At 60.3% G+C, this 27,674-nt stretch overlaps 1 protein-coding gene and 1 pseudogene across 2 annotated transcripts; one reads left to right on the top strand and one right to left on the bottom strand.

Annotated features, from left to right (window-relative positions):
• Nucleotides 1-103: 103 nt before the first annotated feature.
• Nucleotides 104-26,686, bottom strand: LOC119100479 (type II inositol 1,4,5-trisphosphate 5-phosphatase-like; annotated as a pseudogene).
• Nucleotides 14,863-16,282, top strand: LOC119101587 (transmembrane protease serine 5-like). Of its 2 annotated transcripts, XM_037224935.1 has the most exons (3): nucleotides 14,863-14,971; nucleotides 15,768-15,888; nucleotides 16,195-16,282. In XM_037224935.1, the coding sequence occupies exons 1-3, from the start codon at nucleotides 14,891-14,893 to the stop codon at nucleotides 16,236-16,238; spliced, it is 246 nt and encodes an 81-aa protein (XP_037080830.1). In that variant the 5' UTR covers nucleotides 14,863-14,890; the 3' UTR covers nucleotides 16,239-16,282. The 2 variants fall into 2 exon arrangements, with proteins under 2 accessions (XP_037080830.1, XP_037080829.1); XM_037224934.1 differs by lacking the exon at nucleotides 16,195-16,282 and having other exon boundaries at nucleotides 15,768-16,015.
• Nucleotides 26,687-27,674: the final 988 nt, after the last annotated feature.

Here is a 27,674-nt window from a genome sequence, read left to right as displayed (position 1 = left end):
CGCAACTGCTACACTGCCGGACCGGCGAGGTTGTACTAGCGACCGGGCCCGCCCCGACGGCGAGCTCCCGGCTCCTGAGTCTACACGCCCTTCTAAACGGCCTGACGGCCGCTCAGATGTCGATCTCGTTGACTAAGAAGTGGTAGACGAAGGTGGTCTTTCGCCGGTCCAACGTCTGCAGGGACATGTTGTTGCGCTGCAGCCAGGCGGCGCTGGGACTCCTGATCAGCACGCCGCCGAAGATTTTCGCTGCCGGAGGGGCCTCGGTCAGCGACGCACGCGGGTCGGGTGGTGCCCCGTGCCGGCGCGGCACGCAGCGAACATCACTGCCACCTAGCCGCCTACCGGGTGAACTACGGACGGCGGGCCAGCCGCCGGCCAGCAATGTGCCGGGTGTGAAGTTCATCCTCTCACCTTTGCAACTTTCAGAAGGGCGTGAGGATCGCACAAACTCTGAGGACATACTGACAGAAACGAACGCACCAGCCCGGGTGAGAGGGGCATACTGACCATGGGAGCGGTATACGAAGTCTGAGAGAGAAGTACTGACCCTGAGAACGTACGACTCTCAGCGGACGTATTGCTTCCGAGATGAAATACTGGCCCCGACACGACGTACTGACTCTACGCCAGGTAGCATACGGACTCCGAGATGACATACCGACTCCTCGATGACACACTCCCTCCCGGATGACATACCGACTCCGATATGACAAACTGACTCCTAGATACATACCAACTCCCGCATGACATATTGACTCCGATGACGTACCGATCCCGGGTGACGTACTGACTCCGAGACGACGTACCGGGTCACGGATGACGTACCCGAGTCCCGGATGACGTACTGACTCCGAATACGTACCGACTCCCGGGTGCACCGATCCGGACAACGTACCGAGTTCCGGATGACGTACTGACTCCGAGATACGTACCGAGTGCGGTGGCCTCCAAACCGCCGTCCCGGGGCGCCTTGGTCACCACCTCGCGTAGGAACGTGTCAGATGTAGGTGAACACGTTCTTGTGGTGAGGCGGCAGCTGCGACACGATCTGAGGATGAGGACGGAGCCACTGCCCGTCAGACGGGCGGGATGGCGGCGCGCCCGTCGCGCGCCGTTCTCACAGTCGTCGGCCACGCGGGCTGGCCAGGGCCACCCGCACGGCCGAGGGACGTGCGCTGATGACGCCAGGCGCCGGCGCGCCATGCGCACCAACATCGTCACAGGTGACGCGACGAAACCGACACGACAGCGTTGCACAACGCCTCGGCATCCGTGGCCAGGACTGTTGCGACAAGCACAGCGAACTAATGCAGCGGGGGCCGTGATCACTGTCTGGCGCCCGCTCCGGCAGCTGGAGCGCCGCGCCGGACGCAGCGAGCCGGCCGGTAGGGCCGCGGCGGCAACTCACGTGTTTGGACTGGATGAAGTTGTCGGAGCTCTCCATGCACTGCACCACGTAGTCGCTGGGTATGACCGGCTCGGGCAGGCTGGCCAGGAAGAGCAGCAGCGCCTCGGCCACCGAGTGGATGCTGCCCGCTGCACCGCCGTTAAGGAGATCTCGTCGGCACACGGGAGGAGGCCCGGCCGCCGACGGCCGCCTCCCAGAGCACACACACGGCGAGCGCATGAACGCCGCTGAGGCCCCACCGCGCCCACAGCGACAGCTGGCGAGGCGCACGCGACACCATGGGCACAGGGCATCAGAGGCTCTACGCGAGCGCAGCGGCGCCGGAGGCAGCTTGCGCTGCATCTAAATTTGTACTAAATCCGGCGACCGCATTAAACGTGTGGACGAACACCACGCCCGCACACTAATGAATCCTTCTCTCGCTGGATGCTGAGGGCAAAGAGCACATCCAAAGTGATGACGCAGCGAAGTGGAGGGGAACGAGAGACACTAAAAACCTGAGGGTGGTCAGAGAGCACGTCCAAAGCGCTGACGCAACGAAGTGCAGAGCAACGAGGGCCACCAAAAAACCAAGGGTGGTGGTGAGAGCAAAGGCTGATAACAGGACGAATGGCGAAACCAACACCAAAGCGGCGAGACAGCTGAGAAAGCGACGGACCAGAAGTGCACACCCCGACAGCGCGCGCCTCCGCCGGTGAGGATACGGAGCGTCTCCGGCAGCGTGGTATCCAGCGCCTCCCGAATCAGCTGCACCTCCGACGGCAGGCCGCTGCGCGCGAACAGGTCCTTGCCGATGCCCTCCTTCTGCAGCTGATCCACCATGAACCAGAGCTCCTTGGGGATCACGTACGGGTTGTGGGTGAGCTCCTTGGGGCTGGGGCTCTCCTGCGAACAGAGCGGGCCCGGTCAGTCGGTGCTCAGGCTGGCCGTGGGGGCTCGAGGGCTCGAGGGGCGGCACACGCCCGGCGGCCAGTGGACAGCTGGCGAGAGCGCCGCACAGGGAGGCGGTAGGTGGTACGGATGCTGGACCACCTCGAGACGGGCATGGTGTGACAGCCGGGGCGACCGGGGGGACCGGACGGGGACTGACGGCTGACGACTGACGGCTGACCAGGGACAGCAGCTGTGGATAACGGCGCTGGTGGTCGCACGTGTGACCATGGGCGGCGACCCCCGAGATGACTGGTGGCTAGTTGGTTAAATGCGTGGTTTAAAATATTGCCTGCTAAATGCGCTTGCGAGCTCCCACCAACCGACACACGCGTCTGGATCAGACCCATGTCGCGTGCCAGGCTGCACGGAGTCCAAACCATCCATCGAAGCGTCAGGCCAAGCCTGGGCAGGACAGCCGCCAGTCTCGGCCCCGCGGTGCGGACCCGACCCGGCCAGGCCAGACCCGACCCAGGAAGGCCCCACCCAGCCGGCCCCGCCAGTCACTGACGGCAGGTCAGCAGGCGGGAGATGGCCACCTCGTCGAACGGGCGTCTTGATGTGCACCGAGCGCGTTGATGGATCACGACGCCGAAGCAGCTGCCGTACTAGTCGCCTTCGGACCGGCAAACCGTCCGGGAATAGTCAGCAGTGCCACCCCGTCGGCAACCACCACCCGGGGATAGTCAGCAGTGCCACCCTACGGGCCGAACGGACTGGCACCACACGGGATAGTCATAGGTGCCACCCTACGGCCGAACGGACGGCACCACCGGGATAGTCAGCAGTGCCACCTACGGGCCGAACGGACGGCACCACACGGGATAGTCAGCGGTGCCACCCTACGGGCCGAACGGACGGCACCACACGGGGATAGTCAAGCGTGCCACCCTACGGGCCGAACGGACGGCACCACACGGGGATAGTCAGCGTGCCACCCTACGGGCCGAACGGACGGCACCACACGGGGATAGTCAGCAGTGCCACCCTACGGGCCGAACGGACGGCACCACACGGGATAGTCAGCAGTGCCACCCTACGGGCCGAACGGACGGCACCACACGGGGATAGTCAGCAGTGCCACCCTACGGGCCGAACGGACGGCACCACACGGGGATAGTCAGCGTGCCACCCTACGGGCCGAACGGACGGCACCACACGGGGATAGTCGCGGTGCCACCCTACGGGCCGAACGGACGGCACCACACGGGATAGTCAGCAGTGCCACCCTACGGGCCGAACGGACGGCACCACACGGGGATAGTCATAGGTGCCACCCTACGGGCCGAACGGACGGCACCACACGAGGATAGTTCATAGGTGCCACCCTACGGGCCGAACGGACGGCACCACACGAGGATAGTCATAGGTGCCACCCTACGGGCCGAACGGACGGCACCACACGGGGATAGTCAGCGGTTGCCACCCTACGGGCCGAACGGACGGCACCACACGGGGATAGTCATAGGTGCCACCCTACGGGCCGAAACGGACGGCACCACCCGGGGATAGTCAGCAGTGCCACCCTACGGGCCGAACGGACGGCACCACCCGGGGATAGTCAGCGGTGCCACCCTACGGGCGAACGGACGGCACCACACGGGGATAGTCAGCGGTGCCACCCTACGGGCCGAACGGACGGCACACACCGGGGATAGTCAGCAGTGCCACCCTACGGGCCGAACGGACGGCACCACCCGGGGATAGTCAGCGGTGCCACCCTACGGGCCGAACGGACGGCACCACACGGGGATAGTCAGCGGTGCCACCCTACGGGCCGAACGGACGGCACCACACGGGGATAGTCATAGGTGCCACCCTACGGGCCGAACGGACGGCACCACACGGGGATAGTCAGCGGTGCCACCCTACGGGCCGAACGGACGGCACCGCCCGGGGGATAGTCAGCAGTGCTACCCTACGGGCCGAACGAGCGGCACTACACGGGGATAGTCAGCGGCGCCACCTCACAGGCCGAACGGACGGCACCGCCCGGGGATAGTCAGCGGTGCCACCCCACGGGCCGAACGCGGGGTGTGATGTGTAGCGTGTGGGCGTAGGCGTCACGTACAGAGGAATGCCAATGCCTGGATACACGCAGCCACATGCTCATGGCAGATAAGTTTGCCATCAAATGCACCCAGATCGAGTCAGATTCCGGCGCGCAAACATATGACGAAAGCTTAACACGTGCCCGGGCACTCAGACGAGTGAAGGATGCGTGGGGAAACCCTTACACTGCTACCATTCAAATGCAAAGCGGCCCGAGCGTTTTTTCTCGAAAATGAAGTCATATCAATTGATGCGGCTCAAGAAACTGCATGTTGTGCGGTAGTGAGTAAGGCGTAAAATTTGCTTTCAAAATATGTCCACAATTATTTTCCACGCACATAACGATGTTTAAGTCGCAGACAACTAAAAATGTTTCCCCTCAATAAATATCTCACGGCGCTCAATCCTTATATAGCATACTGGAGTGAACACATGTGCAACATTGACGAAACTGGTTTCGAAATTATCTCAAAATACATTTGGCGAGTAAACGTGACACGTTGTGAGGGGTCAAATATAGCAACACTTTCATAGACGTTCCGAATTGCTAAATCTTATAAATAAATGTAAAAGCCGGATTCTGGTATCGTCAGTGGCGGCATCTGTTGGCTACAAAATCAGGCTCGGCTTTGGCGGCCGCCGCCGGCCCGGACGTCGGCCTCACCCTGGACGGTGATGAAGATGTCCTTGCCGTTCTCCAGGTGCAGCACCAGGATGTCGTACAGCTTGTCCTGGCACGTGTTGAGCTTGGCCGCCGTCCGGTCGTCCACGCGCACCTCGAGCGTCACCTCACACCGCTCCCCTGCGGAGGTCAAGGTCAGGTCAACACACGGGCTTTCCGAGGCTTAAGCGTCACCTCGAGCGTCACCTGCCAGGTCACGGGCAGAGCCACCATCAGCTCTCAGAATACAGAAGCTCTGAAAGGTTTTGTCACAATGATATTTCACGCGACGGACTGGCGGGCACGGCAATCACTCGAGACTTATTACGACAACCAGACAATAAGCCATTCCCGAATTACTCTGTGACGCAGTCAAAGTGACAGCACTCAATGGCTGCAGTGTAGTACGCCATCAAATTACACATAAACACGCCAGGCATTGGCGTTATGCCGACAGCGACCGCCACTAACCAGGCATAATGACAGCAGTCTGCCGGTCGACCGTCAGCCAGGGCTTGCAGTATGTGGTGTCGTTCAATTTGTTGATGAAGCGATACTGCACTGCCACCTGGCGGTCAGACGACCAATCAATAGCCCCATCGCGGGTGTAGCGTCCAGGAGCGCTGGTAAATGCAGTTCTGTCGAGCGCAGGCCGACACACAGAGTCCTATGTCACAACAACGGGAGCGTACACCCCTCAAGGCGGAGGAAAACTATCATTTGTGCCTCATTCTGGAAGTAGTTCACGGCCGGGCAAAGTACAGCCCTTCCGCCACCTTCCTCAAAAAGCACACACTGTTTGCTTCTGCACGCACGATCTGACATTACTCATCATGACAGGGCAGTCTTGTGCACCCACACCCCGTGCCGTTCCCACTACCCACCCCGATCGCTCACGTGCCCAGTTCTGACTGCAACCCACCACAGCACAGAGAGAGCCGCACCCCTGCCAGCGTCCGTTCCAGCCGAGCACGGGAGGCTCTGAATCCCCACACCCCTCTCTTCGACAGGGTGGATTTATCCACGAGACCTCGGAGTCAGGGTCACATAAGGTCGATTGCGGCACTAACGTGCGTCTCGCCTCATTCGGTAATCCCGCAACCCCAAAAAGGTCCTAACAGACCGGGGGAGCTCTAAAACAGGAATGAACGGAAGGGCGGACCACAGCTTGACTAACTACGAGGGAGAAGCGCATACAAGGAAAGAGCCTGGCTTAATCACCACGGGGAACGGACAAATCACCTCCCTTAGACAACAATGTGGTGACGGTTAGGGCACATCAACTGCATGTTATACGAGATAAAGTTTCCAGGTGTTCAAAAAGCTACACCTGGCAATAACACCTTTAATGTGATTACAGGACATCAGAATATTACATCCCTCAGGCCGCGACTATCTTTATCGGCCGCTCGCGTACCCAAACCAGACGCACACACCACCCGCCAGCCCGCCGCCGGTGAGCTCGCTCCGCGCGGCCGGCCGCTCACCTGGCCCGTGTTCGTGATGACCAGCCGCTGCGTCTTGGTCTCGAAGAAGTGGACCGTGCCGAAGATGATCTCGGTGGTGTCAACCGACACCTGCGGCAGCGAGTCGTTCTCGTACTTGTCCAGCTCCTTCATGATGTCCTCATAGATCTTACGGTACTTGACCGGATCGATGACCTTGACCTGCGACCGGGACAGATCACAGGTCAGCGCAGGGGCCAAATAGTAACATCGGGTGGTGGGGAACTCGAGACAAGCGCAACGCGACAACTGAGATCGCTTTGGAACATCGCTCACAGAAAGTTGGTGGCCGCGTGGGAGTCGAAAACAGAACACAAGAAAGTCATGGCCTGGACAGCATATCGTCGGCCAAGGAATATGCGCCAAACCTTTCTCAGGGGAGATGCACACAACGAGAAGCCCTCAAGCCTTTTCACTGGCTGCCGCGGATCATCTCAGACTGCAGTCAAGCCCGCGACACCACGGTAGACCGTAGTAATGCGAACACTTCTGCATCTAGTCAGCTCAAACACACGAACATTGCTCGGGGGCGAAAGCGCCCAATCGGCTCGAACACAGCCACACAACATCCGCACCAACGACAACGGCCGGCGCGGCGCGGCGCGTGGACACCCACCCCGGCCTGGAAGAGCGCCGACACGGGCTTGTGGTCGCTGAGCGTCAGCGTCGGGTGGCTGGTGTACTTGACCTGCCGGATGCGGTCGCCCTTCCAGAGCACGCGGTCGCACCAGGCCGGCGCCCGGTTCTTCTCGCTGCGAACGCGGCGGCGGCGCTCGTCACACATCATGCCGCCCCCGCGCGCGCCTGAGCGCCGTGCGCACCGCGCGAGCACAGGCCGCGTGTCCACTGAGCCGCTGCGTGGGTGTGGGCAGGGCATCGTCGGAGAGGCGCCAGCCGAGGCCCGCTCAGGCCTCTCGACGGTGGGGCTACTTTTGAGGTGTGCTGGGACAGACATCGCAAAATCCTAGCGGAGCGATCGCCGGAAACGGTAACGATACTGGTCTCAGCTACTTGGGGCTGAAGGCGTTTGGACTGGACTCGAGTTGTAGCGACCGTCGGCTACTTTAAGAATACAGATGAGATGCACATACTGATGAGCGCATTACAGAGCGAAAGGCGTGAGCGTTTTTCTTTCAAGTTGAAAGAAAGTTGCTACGTAGCCCAAACAACGGACAAGTATCTCCACATACGTATACATTCTATAGATTGATTCTCCTGTTCGCTGCAAGCTCAAGCAGCCGGTGGGCGCCTGGGTCATGTGGGCGCTCAGCGTTAAATGAGGCGGTGTCGCATGCGTCTGCCGCTGCAGCCTCCTACGATGGCACGCCGCCACAATTTGTGCCCAAGACCGGGCGAAACCCGCCACCACGGAGCAGGCCACAGTCACGGCACTGCAGGCCGATTCGTTCATTCATTCATTCATTTATTCACCGATTCAGGAAATAGCCACGAAGGAGGTCATCCAGGCATGACGGCTCTTTTGGGGGGAACGTGACGTACGTCATCACGCCCCTTTTATGGAGCATCAAAGAGCGCACTGGCCACATCAGAGCACGAGGGGAACATGGCGCAACTGCGATTCGACCCGGGTCCCCAAAAGGGACCCCTCTGACTCTGACGCGCCAACCACTCGGCCATTACGCCCCAGTTCTGGCCCGATAGAGGGCCATATTGTAACTCGCCTAGCTACACTCTTAACTTGTTTACAAAACGAAACTTAGTCTTACAGCCACTTCATGATCAGAAGAACCGCGGCTCGAAAATTGTCTGCAAAACACGGAGCTTCTGAAGCGAGCTTAAATGGTGTAGCCGTGACCTTCTGATGTCCTACTAAGTTCGCTTCTTGTTGTCGGATAACAACTGATGTATCTTTCATCAAAACAATATTAGAAGCCCAGGGACAATCATGCGAGTGCCAGGTAATATCGCGCAATGCGCTTCAGCAATTAGTGATGGCATATCACCCCAAACTGTAGTGCATTCTGGCCGAATATCAGCATCATAGACAACGATCCGGTGCGGCGAGTAGCTCAGCTCTGGCTGTACTCAGTCCAGACTGAATGTTAATCTAAACTGCGAAATACGCTGCGGGGTAGATTCCTAGAAGCGCGGTCGTTATGCAGTCGACGTTCAGACCTGTGGAACAACACCGAGCGGGCACGTGAACACAAACATCACGATCGCTGCCGCCGGCTGGCACCGGCCATGACGACCCTTGCGCTGTATGCCAGAACTGGGGACCCAAGTGATGCGCTGAACCAGCTGGTCCACATCCGTGCGGCGGCTGAACAGCGCCATGCGGGTTAGCATAACAGCGCAGTTTGCCAGTGGCACCATGCGCCAGCCCACACCGCATGGCTCCAAAGGCTGCAGCCAAAACCGGTCCAAGACGTGGCTCGTCACCTTGCGCACAACTATGTTTCCGGCAGCTCGAAAACGTGCTCAGGACCATCATAGCTGACAACCAGAAGGTGACAGAGGAGAAGGCAGCGGACGGTATTCTGGCTGCCGTGAAGCGAGACTGGCACCGCATTCGTTTCTTCCGTACTGCAGAGTACTGAGAGGCGCGGTCCCACCCTGATACAGGCCACGTGCCGCCAGCGACGGCGCACGTACTGGACTGCGCTGTTGTAGCCCTCAATATCAATCGCTGAACCTGCCGAACTTCCCATACTGCTCCCAGATCATCAAGGGACGTGCGAACCTTGTCACAAAGGCCTTCCGATCCGTACTCGGTCAGGGGCAGGTGCCCGCTCTCATCGTTTCTCGCTGCGCACCAAGCAAAATTCATCGCTAAAGGAGCTTCCTCACAGACGAGCTCGTGACCATATGTTGTATGGACTCGTAACATCCTGGCGTTGGTATTCACTTATTCGCTTAATGTTGTTTCGCGGGTTTAGTGTCGGCTGACAACTGAATCGGGCATGATGAATTCGATCGGGTTTCTCGAATCCACATCGAATGTAATTCGAAGCTTAAGCTTAGACGTTGCTCGAGTTGAGTACAGACATCTGCTGCCCGCCGCAAATAGTCGTCTTCAATGCTAAAATCTAGAGAACCCGACGACGGTATGACATTAGTAATCGCTTAATATTATGCATGGCTATTGCATTACGATGTGAGCGTACACATTCCTTGAATGATACCCGCTCGCCTACGAGTGTGCCTCGTTACATCGCTTTAGTATCAACTGGAACTGGGGACTGGGTCTACGCTGCTGGAGGTAGAGGGTCTAGCCACGCTGTTGGAGGTACAATATTCCTCTCCAGAAGCTCACTACTTTACAGAAATTTCGAAATGGAATAGCAGCCGAACTCTGACGCTGAGGTTGATAAGACTAGTCCATCTGTAATTATATTTCGCGATGAGGCTGGGATGCAGCCCGCGGCCTTTATCGGGCCAGAGCCGCCCTGCCTTTACTATTGCCCCTCTCGTGCGGCCCGTTTCACCTGGTGCTAGGCAACGACTGCGAAAGGCACAACAGCGCGGGAAACTGTAGCAGCTGGCGCACACAAGGAGCGCTTCGTTTAGAGGACAGGACGGCCATACCTGAGCCTTGCCAGATGGACCTCAAGTTTCGCACGCGCTACAGTCTGAAGGCGTGAGACGAGTTTTTTCAACGACCTTGCGCTTTCAGACAGCACTTCACTGCTGTACCATGTCCGCGGCCAAGCAAAACAGCACAGATGCACACAGGCACGGCACACCTAAACCGTCCATCACTGCCGTGCCGTCACTCCGGCACGACTACGTCTCCTGCAGAAAGCATTCCAAACGACGAGCCGGAAGATGTCACCACACACTCCCAACGTCCGTACGGTAGACGACCATCGGCGACAGACACAACTTTAACCCCGACTGACATGATACAAGACACCACCGCGTCTCCGCGGCAGCTGGGCGACGCACACCCGCCCGAGCGTCGCCGGGGCTGCCTCACCTGGAGTCCCAGTTGTCGGTGCCGGGGTCGTACTTGTAGGTGGGCCGGAACGTCACGGGCCCCTCCTGGTATCCCTGGAACACCCTGCCGGCGGCCAGCTGCAGCCGCAGCTGGTCAAACTCCATCACCTGCGGCAGTCGGCATCCTTCAGTCCCGGAGCGCTCGCCGCACCCCCCCCACTGTCCAGTCAAGAAACGGAGAAACAGATGAAATAATTCCTCACGAATGGGGAAATGCATCAAATTTAGTCAGATGCCTAAAGACTACGGTGGCAACACCCTTCAGGCGAAGCAGCTGGTTGAAACACTGGCCAATGCCCAGGGGTATACCAGACGCTGGACTATTATACCAAGAGGACAGCACCCATCCAACCATTGGCCGAAGTCCGTCTGGGACCGGGGCTGGCGCCATGCTCAGCTCCAGACACCCCACCCACGCCGCGGCGGCCGACCCCAAACGGTCGAAGCGCCGCACCTGGCCGTCGGTGTGGCGCCCTCCCGTGCGGTCTGTCGAGCGCTGCCGGCGGCGCTGCGGCCGCTGCCGTGCCACCGAGCACGCCAGCGTGACGGCGGCGGTGGCGGCGCAGCTGGCGCGCGGCAGGGCGCCGCGGCGGCTACAGGCTGTCCCGCAGCGGCGCCGCCCGCACAGCCGGCCGGCCGCGTCGACCGCAGGCCGCGCCGCCGCGCGTCCCACGCCGACGTCTGACGAGCGTGGCGTGCCCGGGCGCGGCCGGCCACCGCCTTATAAGCGCGGCCCGGCGCGGCTTCGGCACAGCGGCGGCGGCGCTTCTCCAGCCCGACACCGAGCACCGACATGAAGCTTTGCGTGGCGCTCGCGGCGGTGCTGGCCGTCGTCTTGGCCGGGGTAAGTCTGCCCGTCGTCCTCGCCGTTCGGTGGCGCCGGCACCGCTCCGCGCCGGGAACACGGCAGTATCGGGAGCCAACGGGCGCCGCGCCGACCGCGCCGCCGGCGAGGCGCGCAGCCACGCTGACAGAGACGCAGCGAGGTCTCCGTAGCGCCCGGCGAGCTGCCGCTGGCACCGGCCGCTCGCGTCCTGCTCGTATTGGAGCCGGTGCCTGACGGCAGCCGCCGCACGCTTTTTCGGCGTCGCTGGCAGTGGCTGGGGCCATGCAGTGCCGGGACTGGGAGATGCCTGCGACAGCTCCCACACGGTCGCTGTTCACTTTCCATCTCCTTTTCAGCCGATGAACAAGTCGCCCGCGGATGTGCCTCCCATCCGCGACCGGGCGTCCGAAGACTGGCAGAGAGTCGCCCGACCTCCGACTGAGCGCGACAACGAACACGAGCGTGCGCCCCCTGAGCCACGCAACGTCGTGGACCAGCGCGCGCCCCCTAAGCAACGCAACGGCGTGGACGAGCGCGCGCCCCCTAAGCAACGCAACGTCGTGGACCAGCGTGCACCCCCTAAGCAACGCAACGTCGTGGACGAGCGCGCGCCCCCTAAGCAACGCAACGGCGTGGACGAGCGTGCGCCCCCTAAGCAACGCAACGTCGTGGACCAGCGTGCACCCCCTAAGCAACGCAACGTCGTGGACCAGCGTGCACCCCCTAAGCAACGCAACGTCGTGGACCAGCGTGCGCCCCCTAAGCAACGCAGCGTCGTGGACGAGCGAGACATCCTTACGCAACGCAGCGTCGTGGACGAGCGAGACATTCTTACGCAACGCCAAACAGTGGATGAGCGCGCACCTCCTAAGATCCGCCAGGAGGATGAGCAGCGCGCGGCGCCGCCCCAAGACCGCGCCGACTCAGGTCGCCCTGATCAAGAGTTCCCAGGCGGTCCCCCCGGCCGCCAGCTCAGAGGTAAGGCCGCTTCGCCATCGCTCCGGCCGCCAATACCGAGCGGCCGGGCAGGCTCGTCCGCACGCCAGCCAGCCGCGCACGCCGCGGTGCTGCACCGGGCCGAGCCCGACTTGCAGTGCGCCAGCCGACGGCGGCCGGTCGTTGACCCTCCCCGCCGCTGTTGCAGGCGACGTCCTGGACCGCGGCGTCAACTGGGTGCCCGCGAAGCACGGCGAGTTCCCCTTCATGGTCCGGGTGAGTGAGCGCGCCGCCGCACCGTGCACGCGGTGGCCCCGACCGCCCCGCGCGAGACGTCGGACCAGGTGCCGAGGCCGCGCGCAACGCGCCCATTTGCGGGGTCCTGTGGCCAGAACACCCGACCCAGAACGATTGGACGTTTTACGTGCGAACTGCAACATGCAGCAACGTTCCTGGGGATAGAGTCCTGACTTTCCACCACGGGATGCCGTGTCATAAATGCTCTTCTATCTCAGCACGACTTCTTGCAAGTCGAGAACGCCCAGAATAGTCCCGCGCGTTGCCTTAAACGCACACTGAGTTGCAGTTTGCCTGGCCACTAACTCCCGAAGTGTAACCCAGCTCGCCGGGCACAGAGTTGCCTCTGCACCAGCTGTCAGTGCGCAGCTCGCTTACAGCACCGCCACCATGTAGCTCCGCTCGCCGCCCGGCCGCTGACCACCGGCATAGGGCTGCTCGACGGCGTGCGACCCGACCGTGCGCTGACTCGGTGCCATCGTGTCACGGTCCCCAGATAGCCGCATACTACAAGAAGCCGGACAGCTGGTACCACGAGCCGTGCGGGGCGTCCATCATCGCTCCTAACAGGATCCTGACCGCCGCCCACTGCTTCGACCACCAGAGGGCGTGAGTGCGGCGCGCCGGGTGGGCGGTGCTGAGCTCAGGGTGTGCTCCCCCCCCCCGGGCGGCCGGCGCTCGCGCCGTCCTCGCTGTCCGCCAGAGTTCCAGCTTTAGCAGCTGAGAGTTAGTCGGAGCTCACAAAGCGGTGGTGATTCAAATTCAGAGCAGATATGAGAGCCAGAAATGTGGCCCATTCGCCTGGGAACGTTCACTCGCCGCCCGGGACGGGGAGAAGGGCCACCTGCGATTGTTAACATGTCGATGTCGTGCAATGGGCAGATCGCACTCCCTAACCGCACGTGACCGCCCGTGGCTGTTACCAGCCACACAAGTACACCGCTATCGGCCAGTCGTTACTACTTCTCGTAAACAGTATCGGTTGGCCAAAACCCACAGCGGCCGCTCCACAACCAGCCCACTGTTCTGCGACCAACAACGGCAGCCCGCAGCCGCTACTGCTCGCACAAACCACGGCTGACCATTGGCAACCATCTGCAGCCAGCACCGGCCTTTCCTGACACTGTGGCCCACTGCCCACCACTCCTGCTGCCCTGTCGCTGCCACGTGCGCCCTGCACCGGCAGCCGCAGCCCCTGCTGACCGTTCTTGACCGAAGGCGACCACCCGTGGCCAAAACTGATCACCCCACCCCGCTGGGCTGCAGCAACGGAGGCCTGAACCCGGCACTGGTCTACGCTTACTTCAACGACTTCGACACCACGCTACCGGACGAGACGGCCACGAGCACTGCTACCCAAATCATTATGCACCCTCATTACTCCCAGGTAAGACACCGTCCGTCACAGGCCACCCAGCAGTCTCCGGCTCCAACATAGCGACCCGCACGTCATACCCCGTCCCCCGGTTACAGTGTCGCGGCTTGGCGTCGGCCCATTCCGCCCCGCTCCGACCACATCACGGCGCGTGTGAGCGCATACCGCGACACATTCCCGCCGGCATCGGCGGCGCCGTCGGGGCGCCGCGCCGGCGGTCGGTGCTCCGCGCGCGGTCGTGGGCGCCGGCGTCGGCGTCGGGCGTCGGACGTGCCCAGCCGGCCGCCTCCCTCACTGCCGCCGGCGTGCCGCCGCGTCGCCGACCGCTCTCTCCCTCCGCCGGCAGCACCCCCACCCGACCAACGACATCGCCGTGGTGGTGATGGCCACAACGCTCACCCTGGCCAAGCGCGGCTTGCAGCCGTCAGCCATCTGCCTCAACAGACACACAATCACTGGCAGGCACGACGTCACCATCGCCGGCTGGGGCAAGAAGAAGTCCACCGGTAAGCGGCGTCCGCCCTGCCGCAGGGGCAGAGCCGAACTTGGCGCTGCCGCCCGCCCACCGCAGCCGAGCTGCGGCCAGTCATGTCGTGGAACCCCATTCGGACAGCAATGCCAAGCCCAAACAATAACTGTTCGGGTAACAGTAACTGCGGCTGTGGCTATTCATGGGTACCATCTTTACTAGGTCCGTATCGATTCCCTTACAGCAGCTGCCTGGAGCCAGAGCCGCTGCATGTCCGCGCGCCCAGAGGCCGGGGGCCTACTGAGCAGCCTCGTGGTGTCAGTCGGGGGGCTCCACCCTGCGTCCACCGCGGCAGCCGACTGATGGACGGCCGCACCATCCACAGACGCCGTCATGAACACGCAGCTGTACAAGTCGACCACCGAGCACACCCTGTCGAACCAAGAGTGCACCACGCCTCCTGGTACCATGTACACCTCCTCCGACGTGGACAGCAGGGTCATCTGCGCCACCGGGACCGTCTCAGGCCAAGTGCAGGACGCCTGTCAGGTGGGCTGACCGCTCCCTCGCAGCAGCGGGGTGCGGACGTCAGTGGTGACCAGTGGCCGTGGCTGATGGCTCAGCGATGACGGGACCACGGTTCCACCGGCCGCAGGAAGGGAAGGAGGGAGGGCACACATTATGGAACCACGGCTCCACCGGCCGCAGGGAGGGAGGGACGGAGGGGAGGGCACACATTACGGGAGCACGGCTCCACCAACCGCAGGGAGGAAGGGACGGAGGGGAGGGCACACATTACGGGACCACGGTTCCACCGGCCGCAGGGAGGGAGGGACGGAGGGGAGGGCACACATTACGGGACCACGGCTCCACCAGCCGCAGGGAGGGAGGGAGGGAGGGAGGGCAGGACACACATCACGCACACGTCTCAACGTCACTGACAACACGTCACTGACGACAGGGCGGCGCTAGACATGCTGAGTTGGCCATCGCTTGCGAGGAGCCCAGTCACGCGTGCCACTGGTCAGACCGCGGCTGGGAGCACCAGGCGATCCCCTCTGCAGCCGAGGCCGGTCGGGGAATCTCAGCTCGACGCCGGGCCCGGGGTGGGCGGGTGAGATGGGCCAACGGTTCCCCACACGGCACCGCCGCTGTGTCGCTGGCGTGAGCACTGTGCCGGAGCCTGGCGTGCGCTGCCGCCGGCGCTGCGCCACTCGACGCGCCCCACATCAGACGCCTGTCCGGCGGAGGCCTCCCGAGCCGCGCGCGCTCGCCGTCGGCAGCCCGAGCGCGCCACTGGGCGTCTGTGACCCCACCTCCAGCTGACGGCACCGTCCCCCGGCAGGGCGACTCTGGCGGCCCCATGTTCTACTGGGACGGCAGTACATGGAGACAGGTGGGCGTGGTCTCATGGGGACGGGGCTGCGCCGTGTCCCAATACCCCGGCATCTTCACGCGCGTCTCCGGTGAGTACGAGACGGCGGCGGTGGGTGAAAGCGAGCACGCTCCGCCGCTGATGATGGGCATTGGAGCGTTACAGAGAGGGAAAATAATCACACGTTGTACGTGGCACTAACAACTCGTCTTGTGGCTTGCCCCGTACTCATCCACCACGGCAGCACGTGAGGTGTTTACTGATTGCACCGCCGCTGCGGTTGATCGCGCGACATGTCCATAGAGTCCATCGCAGTGCAGGCGCCCACAACGGACTCGGACAGTGCGACAGCGGCAGCAGTAAAAACAGCCCTGACCGCAGCGGCTGGCTATTGCAGCGTTCGTCGACTTCATCACGGCGAACTGCCCGGGCGTGTGCTAGGCGTGGCCGGCCAGACGGCCTCTCCTGACGGCCGAGGCCGCCCCCGCCCGCCTCTGACTGCGGCGCTGGCTGCCTGCCGGGACGGCCGGGAGCGCCCGCGGCCGACCACATCGGACGCCCGGCTGCCCGCCACGGACCCTCCTCTCGCTCCGGGCGACGACAGGGCGGCCGGCGGCGGCGGCGGCACGCGGCCACCGCCGCAGCCGGCGCCACCGCCCCGCCGCCCGCCCTTTGCAGAGTTACCCGCTCTGGGAGTTTCTGTACATATTCTTTGTGTGCTGATCATGGAAAAACCCACATAAATACACGATGGCAAGGCGGAGCGACTTTAACGCCACGGAGAGATTCGCCCACGCGAGGCGTCACGACCGGCTGCCAGTGCGACCGACTTACTGAAAATCATCGCCGAATGACCCGCAGCATCCTGCTCAAGGCTGCACACAATCGGCTAGCCCGCATGCCGAAGTCAGGACGCGGTACCCGACGCTGCGGTGCCAACGTCAGGTGGTGATGGAACAAGATACATCTGCAGGGCGCCACAGCTGTGCACCAGCACGACCAACACGGGCACCAGCTGAGCCGCGGCTGCCGGCGAGCGCAACAGCACCATGGGAATGTCTCGATCACAGCCGCCCATGCGGGCAGCAGCAGCGTTGGCCGAGCGCCACCACCACATGGCGCAACAGCAACCAGGCTCGGCACGGCACCTGACTAACACGCCACGATTGATGGAGCGTTGGCTCACCTTTTCGAATGCTCCGCGGTCTATCGTGTCCTTCACCGTGTCCACGTCCACGTCGGTGATTCTATAGTTGAGGTCCCCGAGCCAGAACACCTGACTGAAAAACGCCGACCGCGTGGGTTGAAGTCAATTTTCAACATCGACCGCCGGGTTTGCGGTAATTCGCGCAGAATTTTCGCATAAGGAGCATGGAACACCACAATGGTCAATGGGGTCGATTCCTCACACACGTGGGTCCCGACAAAGTCGTCCAACAACAGTCATTACAGCACGGCCACCTTCAACAACGTTTGAGCTGACTGCGAGACTGAAACACCAGGCCAAAAATAGGGGTTTGGACCAACGAAAGAACCGACTGCCCCTTCAGCTGGGTACTATTTCGATATCGCATCGCCTTTAGTAACTTGAAGAAAAAAAAACACCGCAAGGTCCTCATGTGCAATAACCAATTGCTCGCATCGCCGCGTGCGGCACGGCCGGGCCCGTTCAGCGGCCTGTCACGACGCGCGCGGCAGCATAAAGTTTTGCACGACACGACTTGCGTCTGCCGGGTCCTGGCGCGCCACAACAGCATCCACCGCGCACCAGCAGCCCCCTTCCCCCGCCCCTGTCACCTGCCCGTGTGACCGGCACCCGATCAGCACCCACTCGTGATCCTTGATGGCCTTGGGCGAGACGAGCGCGTTAAAGCGCATGCGGTGGCAGATGTCGCTGTAGTCCTGGTTACGCCGCTCGAACTCCTCCACGTGCGCGGCCAGGTGGGCGCTCACGAAGCACATGGACGTAGAGTGCACCTCCAGCCGGATGGCCACGCCGCCTTTATTGCCCTGCCGGAGCAGGCCCTCGGGTCAGGACTATGCGGCCAACGCTCTTCTGACCGCTCAGCGGCAGTGGCGACCACGACAAAAACGAGCGGCCGCCAGGGCGGACAGGAGAGGTGGGGGTCAGGTGAGGTCAGGTGAGGTCAGGTGAGGTCAGGTCAGGAGTAGTCACGCTGTGTCCGGTGGTCAGCGAGCCCTCGATGGATACAACAGAGGTGCCGGGACAAGCGAAGGTCAGGGAGCAGCCAGGACGTCAGGGAGCGGCCAGTGAAGGTCAAGGAGCGGCTACTGGGTATCAGGGAGCGGTCAGCGGCGATCAGGGAGCAGCCGGGGAAGGTCAAGAAGCCACTAGGGGAGGCCAGGAAGCGGCCAGGGGAAACCAGGAAGCGGCAGGGAGGCCAGGGGGCGGCCGGGGAAGATCAGGGAGCGGCCGGGGAAGGCCAGGGAGCGGCCGGGGAAGGTCAGGAAGCGACCAGGGTCGGGGAGCGGCCAAGGCAGGTCAGGGAGCAGCCAGGGAAGGTCAGGGAGAGGCCAGGGAAAAGCAGAGAGAGGCAGCGACGGGCAGGGATGGGCAGCGAAGGGCGGCGAAAAGCAGAGAAGGGCAGCGAAGCTGGCAGAGAAGGGCAGCAAAGAGCAGAGAAGAGCAGATAAGGGCAGCGAAGGGCGGCGAAGGGCAAAAGGCAGGAGTCGACTCAGCAGCCATCTGGCGACGGGGCAGCAGTCGTCAGGACGGGGAGCCGTGTCGGGGATTATACGGCGCTGGTGGCAGAAAGCCAGCCGCGGAGCCGCCGTCAGCCCGGTCAGCTCTGGCCGGTGCCGCCAGGACACGCCCCAGCATAGACGACACCGACTGTGACGACCGCTCGCAGCCTGCCGCACCGAGCAGCTTCGAGCGCCGCCCCGCCGCGCGCGCGGAGCTAATCGCTGCCGCCCAGTGCGCACACTCCGAACCGCGGCGCCGCCGTCCCCGGAGCGAGACGCGCGCCCGGCTCGGCAGACGGCGGCCCCTCGCCGCCCACTGACCATCTTGCCCATGATGCCGGTGCCGACGCACTCGGCGGCGTCGTTGCGCACGTAGGCGCGGTGCCGGTCCTGCACCAGCACGATCAGCATCATGCCCACCAGGCGCACCAGGCGCACGCGCTGGTACGAGGCGCGCGGGTGCAGGTTGTTCAGCACCGCCGTCCTGCCGGACAGACATCAGTACCGGTTAGATGGGCGGTTTCTGGTGTTCGAAATAGTGATCACGTGACATACTGGAAAGACCGAGCCGTTCAGTCCACACGCCCAGAGAAAACAGAGAGCGACTAAGGCGGCTGAGGTCGAACGATCGCTCACCCAGCGCAGGGCTTTTCCAAAAGCTGTTCGGACCGAGTTCGATGGCTTCATCTACCACGTATCAACTCATCAACTGCATACGTTCACGGCCCGGCTGTCCTCGGCCCAATACCGCCCGCTATGATCTGACACGTGCATAACAATTCACAAATCACGCGGCGCGTGGAAGAGTGTCAGACAAATACGATACCATTCGCCACTCACACAACCGCGGCTGGCAGTCAGCGAGCGCCGTCCCCTTCCTCGTCCCGCCCGGTCAACCGGCGCGCACCCCACTCACAGCCACTCCTCCTCCTTGGGCGACTCGGTGAAGAGGAAGGCCTCCTTGCTGAGGTCGAGCTCCTGGAAGCCGATGGCGTAGATGTCGGGCGGCTCGTCGGTACACGCCAGCCAATCGGCCACCGGCTCCGTCGGCGTCGGCGACTGGCCGTTCACGTTCCACGTGGCACAGAGCACCCTGCGGCCGCGGGTGGGGTCAGCACCGACATGCCCGCGACGAGCATGCGCAGTGACGGCGTGACGTCACCCGCCCCGCGCGGCCGCGCGCTCACACGGACAGTGACGTCAGAGCTGAGGCAGTGCACACGGGCTCCCGGATCACCTCAAGGGAAGCACAGCATCACAAAGCGGATGAAGTGGTCACATCGAGTTTTACGTCAGCTCATGCACGCGTCACTGCAGTTCATCCGCTCGGCTCACACGTATATCGCCACACTTCACCTGCCTCCGTCCGCACGACCGCGGATTGTCAGAGCCCGGACGTCCGCTGTAACGCGCACTTCCCACCCACACCCGGCACGCGCCAGTCGGCTGACCTGAGGTCGTGCACGTCCGTGTAGGCGTCCTCCTTGCGCATCATCTCACACTTGACGACCGTCTCCCGGGCGGTGAACTGGGCGCCGGCGGCCGGCACGGTCCGGCGCTGCACCGCGTCCGTGTCAGCCAGCTGGAGCGCAACGTCCCGGCCGCTGTCAGCACACGGCGCGCGCCCGGCTCCCACAGGAGCTCGACCAGCACCGGAGTCGACCGGAGGGCAACCACCAGCGGATGTCATCGCTGGACCCACCATCAGCCCAGACTCAGCACTGCGTACGCACAGTACTGTGCTGTGGGCACCATTGTCGCAAAGCACGTCATCTGCTGTTACTCTGCGCCCGAACGATACAGCACGTCGTCAGTGGTGGTGCGGTGCGAGCAGTCGGCGGGGTGCGGCGCCACAGTCGGCGCTAGTGGCCGGCCGCACCCCAGGCGGGAGCCGGGCGGCGTCTCACTTACCGCGAACGGCTGGGACGCCGGGCAGACCGGCCGACCCGGGACGGCAGGTGTCCTGCCGGCGGCCGCGCGACCCTGCGTCGTGCCACTCACCGACGACCCGGCGGATGACCGGGCGAGACCGGCCGGCCGACCGGGCGGCGGTGTCCAGCCGGCGCGCCGCGACCCGGCGGCGTGCCACTCCACCGCGACCGGCTGGATGCCGGGGCAGACCGGCCGACCCGGGCGGGCGGTGTCAGCCGGCGCGGCGCGACCCGGCGGCGTGCCACTCACCGCGACCGGCTGGAGGCCGGGCAGACCGGCCGACCGGGGCGGCGGTGTCGGCCGGCGCGCGCGACCCGGCGGCGTGCCACTCACCGTGACCGGCTGGGATGCTGGGGCAGACTGACCGACCGTGACGGCGTGTGTCAAGCCGGCGCGCGCGACACCCGCTTCCCGGTCTGCCGCACCCAGGTGAAGCTGGCCGGGCCCGGCCGGCTCGGCGGCGGCCGGCGTCCTGACGGGCGGAGGAGGCGCGTCAGATCGGACGCACTTGGTGACCGCCTCTTTGGAGGACCACCGGCCAACTCCCGGCTGCCTCGTGCACTGAGCGAAATGGCGAAGGGATTCCCCGGACGGTTCTGTGTGCATTGATGATATACAGCTCGACGGGCGGACGCATGGAAAAATAATCGAAAACGTCAACGTTTCAGCCAAATTACGAGTGCAAACAAACCACCGGGATATGTTTATGTATGCGAAACATAATTCAGTTCAAACGCAACTGCTGTGAGCGTGACGACAGAAACACAATGCACAGGTACCATCCACACCGCATAATCATTTCCGAAATGCCAACGGTCGGTGTCTGTCGCGGGAATCTCGGCCCGGCGCCACCTGGGTGTGATATCCCGCCTGATCCGACCGTCGCCCCGGCTGGGAGCGAGGCCACCATCGATCGTGGGGAGCTGGGCCGCAGTGCCCGCTGGGCAGCCGCTCCCGCCGCCGGCACACGCGGCCCCGCCCAGGCACGCGCGGCACGCCACCAGCCTCGAGCGTGCCCGCCGGCCAGGACGACCGCGCCGGACATACGTGTGACACCAACCCCCGCGGGCCGACAGGCTTCCCGCCGCCGCGGATCCACAACCCGGTGGGATGCGTTCCTTTTTTAAATCACTTATTCCACATTGCGGTGGTCACCAGACCCGCCCCGCCCCCACTAGCAACCATGCCCTAACCTTCCGTGGTCACCAGTCCGACCCTTCCCAGTAATCCCCAGTCACATCTTCCATAGTGATCACCAGCCCCCAACCTCCATAGTGATCACCAGTCCCACCCTCCAGTGAACCACTCCTACCCTCCACAGTGACCATCAGCCCCACCCTCCAGAGTGATCACCAATCCGATAAACACACCTTCCAAGCCATCACCGGCACGAGAGCTCGCTATGCTCACGCGCTGGCCGCCCCCCACCAGATGCGTGGCTCCCTCCTTCACGCACCTTCCATGGTCATCATGATCTGCTCGACGAACGAGTTGGTGACGGAGCCCTGCGGGAAGGCGACGCGCAGCCGGTCGGCGCCCGAGCGGAACTGCACGAAGAGGCGCGGGTCCGACTCCTCCAGGCCGTTCGTGTCTGGAACGACACCGTCGCCGAGACGTCAGCCACGCCCCGGGCCGGCCGCCGCACGACAGTCCCGACACAGCGAAGCCAGCTGCACGCACCGGTCAGCCCGTAACGCTAATTATCGCGCCTGGCGCACGTGCACGAGGCGCGCTTTCAACGGCAGACCTAGGGGCAGACTAGCTGCTCTCACCAGCTCGGCAGCTGAACGGTCCAGAGACAGCGTCTGCACAGGCTGGCGCGCCCTCTTGGCGGCGTCAAATATAACACACGGGGTTCGTGCGCCAGCGAGCTGTGTCCACTATGACAGATGTGGGCACGGCATGCGTGGGAACCCGAGCTCGCCTGGCTAACAGCTGAAGGCAGCGAGCGCTCGTGAAGTCAGCGACGCAGGCGGGGAAGGACCCTGATAACAGGCCAGCAGACCCCGATAACACGTCAACAGGCCCCACAACAGGCCAGCAGGCCTCGAAAACAGGCCGAATGGTCCCGTCAACAGGCCAACAGACCTCGACAACAGGCTAACAGGCACCGACAACAGGCTAACAGGCCCGACAACAGGCCAACAGACCCCAACAACAGGCCAACAGACCTCGACAGCAGACTAACAGGCCCCGACAACACGTCAACAAGCCCGACAACAGACCAACAAGCCCCGACAACAGGCAAACAGGCCCGATAACAGGCCAACAGACCCCGACAACAGGCTAGCAGGCCCCGACAACGGGCCTACAGACCTCGACAACAGACTAACGGGCCCCGACAACAGGCCTGTGTAGCGCCTATCCTTATGATTGCCTTAAAGCATGCACGTTTAATGATAGTAAGAGAAATGGATCAACGCATCTATGAACCCGCGTGGCGGTCTACCAACGTGCAGAAAGGTGCGCCAAGCAGTGTGCACTTCTCTCCTCTGTAATACATTTCTATCTCCTATGTCAGTTTGCCTTCTCACGCTGACACAAACACAAACAATTTTCGAATATCGCCGAAGACGCCTGGCTTCATCACGTTAAGGAAAAGTATCCTTGCGAACGCATCACGAAGAACCGAAATAACCGCGTTGCTGATCAATGCTCTGGACCCACAGGAGTCCAGAGCATTGATCGGCTTTGCGGAGAGGGGAGGGGGACGGTTGTCGTTGAGATAGGCCGCCTTTTCACAAGAGAAACATTAAATGACCAGTTAAATGCCGTATGAGATGCCCAAAAGCGAACCCGGATCCTATCTCATCGTCGAATATTTCATCCTTTTTGCTTCAACTGGTATGTCAGGTCACGAAAACGTACATGTATTTTGCTTTATGGCTACATTTAAACGCACAGGCCTCCTTTTAACTGGACAGGCATGCCTGCGCCCAAAGGTGTTGGTAACAGTTACGTACACATGCCAAGGACGGGGACGAAGCTTTTAGCTTAGAAACCGAAGCCGGAGCCGAAGTCAATGAAGTGAAGACGAAGCAGAAGCCGGGACCGGTGGCTTTGAAGTTTAGAATTGTGAAGGGGAAGCTAACGCCACCTTAGTATTGTCAAAGCGCAAGGCTGAATCAGAAGCCAGTTGCTTTGAACTTTGCAAACGCAGCTTGAACCGAGGTCAGCGGCTTTGAACTTAGTAAACGCAGAGCCAAAGCTGAGCCCATACGTTCAAAGTCACGACTACGAAGCCAAAACCAAATCTAGTGTAGAACGTTACATTGCGAAGCAAAACCCACTTTCGCACGCGCTTAAACGGCATGGGTTTAGAAAACATTGCCGAGTTGTGCGGAGTGATTACGTAGAGTTAAGACCGCAGATGAGTTTTTACACTACCCTCCTCGTTGTGTGTGTTAGTATGCATGAAACGTTTCCGGCAGTTAGTTCTCTGGCTGACGACAGGAGCTGATTGGTCCTTAGAATGGCCAGCTGGCTTTTGGCTGTCAGCCATATACGAGTGGCAGTCTCGAAAAGTTGCGAGGTACGTGGGGGTGGCCGGACGGGACCTGCCTTGGCCAAGCAAAATCGCAACTGCGGAGTGAAAATCACCAAGACAAGGCCAAATACGTCAGCTTAAGATTGCTTGCGGCTAAAGCCGAAGCCATAATTCAAAAATTGTGCAAAACCGTAGCTGATGCCGAAGCCAGCTGTAAAAATGTCAAAAAGGCGAAGTAAGCCGTTAAGAATGGCACGACGCCGAAACGGAAAAGGAAATCATTAGAGCAAAGCTGCAGTTTTGTCCCCACCGACCATGCCTGACATATGCCTACAAATAGTCTATGACAGACACTAAAGCAAGGTATTCTACCACCTCCTCCAGCGATGCCGACATCTCAAGCGGGAGTCCAGCTCACCCCGCCGCGGCGCGCGCCTACCGATCTCGCAGACGAAGTCGGACGCGACGGGCAGCACACTCTCGATGTCGACCTCGCTGCCGCCGGCCACCGAGTGCACCAGCACGAGCAGGGCGCGCTCGGCGCCGTGCTCCACCAGCGCCAGGATGCGGCGGCCGCCCGAGCCGGCCAGCTGCGCCTCCAGACAGCAGACGATCCGCTCCGAGGACAGCAGCAGCTTCTTCACCATCGTCGTCGGATCCATCGTGGCCAGGTGCTAGGGAGAAGCATGCCGTGTCAGGGATGCTTGGTGGAGCCTGCAGTCTCAGGGTAGCACCCCTAGTGCATAGTAGGATCATGAGCAGAGAGTGGAGGATGGATGCTGAGTGGGGCTCTGGGTGCCAGCAGGAGTCAAAGGTGTATGACAATTATGGGTGCTGGATGGAGCCAGAGGTAAATGGTCGTCATGGGTGTTGGGTTGAGTCAAGGGTGAGCAAGCTATGCTGAATTGAGTCTGGGATGCTGGGTGAATTCAAGGCTGCATGGTAGAGCAAGCAGAGAATGGTGGGCTGCAGACCAGTGGTCCAGAGTGGCCCAGTGGTCCAGCAACACTGCTGCAAGGTGGGGTTTGAGATGCATGGTGGACTCTGGATGCCTGGTGTGATCAGGAATGCAGAGTGGAATTATGGGGTCCAGAATGAAATTGGGAGATCAGCAATGGATAATGAGGCAAGGAAATCAGCTGGAAATAATACCAGGCAGATCATGTGAAACTGCTGGCTTGCATGCTACTTGAGTAAAACAAGCATCATGATAAAACAGCCAGTGTGCCTATTAAAAGCCAGCAATCATATGTGATGAGAACATCATATGATGCCTGTAATATGCTTAACAGTTAACAGAAGCAGTACATCCATGGGACCACTGAGCCACCATGTCCACTTTGGTTGTGACAAAGCTCTGGCTGTGACCAGACTATGGATCATGTACTAATGAACTAGTATTATAGCATGACAAAGGACACACTTCATTTCATAACAGAGCAATGCTGCAGCCCTCATGCTGCTCTCCTAACTTTGGCCACCAATAGGCCATGATCCATAATCTATGCCCATCATCACTTTTTTCGCCACCTTATCTGATAATCCTGGAATCTAGATCAAGAATATAAATATGCGCTACTGAGTTTGACAAACCATATTGATTCTAGTGCTGTGTTCATCTCTATAGGTGAGCTAGCATAAATAAGCAGCCATGTGGCAATAGGCTAAACTGGTGAAGTGCACATTTCATGCACATAATGACAGAACTAATTATGCATGATGCCACTTAAAGGAAAGTCAGACTAGCATATATAGCTTTATCATTGGTAAATATAGACATGTAGATAAGGCACCATCTCCCTGATCACCATGCACACCTTTAATGGTACCTTAACAAAAAACTGAAGAACTTGAAACATGGTCTGACATTCTGAAAGCTTTACAGGAGTAAATAAGGAACATTCATACATTGTAAATTTGCCAAAATGCATGTCATAGCTGTTTAGCTGAAAACATGGTATAATATGATATAATGCATGAAAATTGTAAAACCTTGTGCTTAAACCTCAATGCTTGCTTAAATGCTTAAAATCTTACATCAAAATGCTTTTTCTAATATAATACAGTTGGTAAGTAGTGAATAAATTCATACACAATCATTTTACAAGCCACATTATTTTTGTTTTTACCTTAATAGCAGCTCTAATTACCTCATCAAAAGTCTGTTGACAAAACTTGCTACATGTCTGGGCAATGTGACAATGTATCTAGGAAATTGACACTGTTTTGCCTGGCATTTTTGTTTTCATATGAAAAAGAAATCCGCCTGGTTCTAAGCCCCAGACCCTTGCCATTGCACAACCACAAGGTCTTTGATCATATTCCACTTCATATGACCTCAAGAGGGAATGCAACCATACTGCAGTCTTTCTTAACTAAACAAATATGTGGTTTTTATCACATTTCCAGTGTCAGTCTTCTGCTCTTAAGGTATATAACTTGCAATGTACAGGCTGAGCTTTTCACATTATTTTCGAAATGAACAGAGAACCCTCTCACCAAGGAATCTCACAGTCACACCTTAACACTAAATGTGAACAACAAAATGAACTACATGACATTTCTAATGTGGGCATCGTTAAAGCTTGGACAGCTCGTTTGCTCCAGCGTTCAAAACGTACCACTGGGCCTCCGGGACCGCGCGACCACGGCAAAGAGGATGACTGAGCCCTGTATAGCCCCTCTTACACGCTAACACAGCAGTGACTCGGGACTCTGGACCAAGCTCCCGCCCACATCCGACCACTCCAACGCCGGACGACCGCAGTCCCCACGGACCAAAATCAACACTGCAGTTTCCGCATACTCGGTGAACTGCGCCGCCGCCTTTCGTCAAGTGCGCTATTTACGCCTTGCCACTCCCGGCTACCACACAAGCTGCAAGCAAATTTGAGAAAGTGCACGAAGATGATAAGAACGCGGAAAAATTCAGGCGTGTACAAATAGCCACAATTTTCTTTAAAGTGGCCAAACGTAGCCGTAAAAACGAAAGGTCCGTAGGCGCCATAGAACTCCCATTTTACGATACAGCTAAGTATGAGCCCTATGGCGACGCATGAAAAATCGACTGCAGAATGGGATTTGACATCCCGCTTTTTGAGATGTGTCTCGGCATATGGGGCCAAACAATTAAATTTTGTCAAAAATCCAGCAAGCTGAACTAATTTTCAGCAAAAACTTTAAATACCTAAAGCAAACCTCTCGGCTTAGGAGGTCCGCGGCCGCCGTGGCCGCCTATTGCCCAACTGTCTAGCAAGGCTCAAGTGGGGTCAAGTGGGGTTCAAGTGGGGTGGGGTTCAAGTTGACCAGGCGAGGGCGTCACAGGGCGTAAATACTTGCGGGTGGCCCGAGTCCCCTCGATGCTAACTTGCCTACTCGCTGCTACTGATGCCCGCCTCATCGTTCAGAGGAACGATGAGGCGTACACCTCTCCGTCGATACATGTGGGCAAAGCAATGGGATGCTGAGCCAAGGAAATACAGCATGACTTCACAGAAAGTACAGAAAAACACAAAGCAGATTGCATAGAATGTTATAAAAAGAGAGGCAGTGAATGAAGGCACAGAAAAATCCAGGTACTGAAATAGATCTTGAATCTAATTCACTAATTCCCGAGCGTGTGCCTGTCTGTCTATCCGCTCACCTGTCTGTCCTGTCAGCATTAGCCAGACCTACAGCACAGACGACTGCACAGATCACTGTTTGACCTTTTTGCCGATCCGCGACATGAATTTAGTTATCCGGTGCCGATG

Source organism: Pollicipes pollicipes, unplaced genomic scaffold, assembly GCF_011947565.3.
Source record: "Pollicipes pollicipes isolate AB1234 unplaced genomic scaffold, Ppol_2.1 Scaffold_4881;HRSCAF=5763_pilon_pilon_pilon, whole genome shotgun sequence".
NCBI lineage: Eukaryota > Metazoa > Arthropoda > Thecostraca > Pollicipedomorpha > Pollicipedidae > Pollicipes > Pollicipes pollicipes.
This window is presented reverse-complemented; position numbering and strand designations above follow the sequence as displayed.

Bases quoted from the DNA above. Each gene is read 5' to 3' on its own strand.
- LOC119101587 (XM_037224934.1), top strand. From the start codon at position 14,891: ATGTACACCTCCTCCGACGTGGACAGCAGGGTCATCTGCGCCACCGGG. The intron at 14,972-15,767 runs GTGGGCTGACCG...GTCCCCCGGCAG, and splicing joins AAGTGCAGGACGCCTGTCAG to GGCGACTCTGGCGGCCCCAT.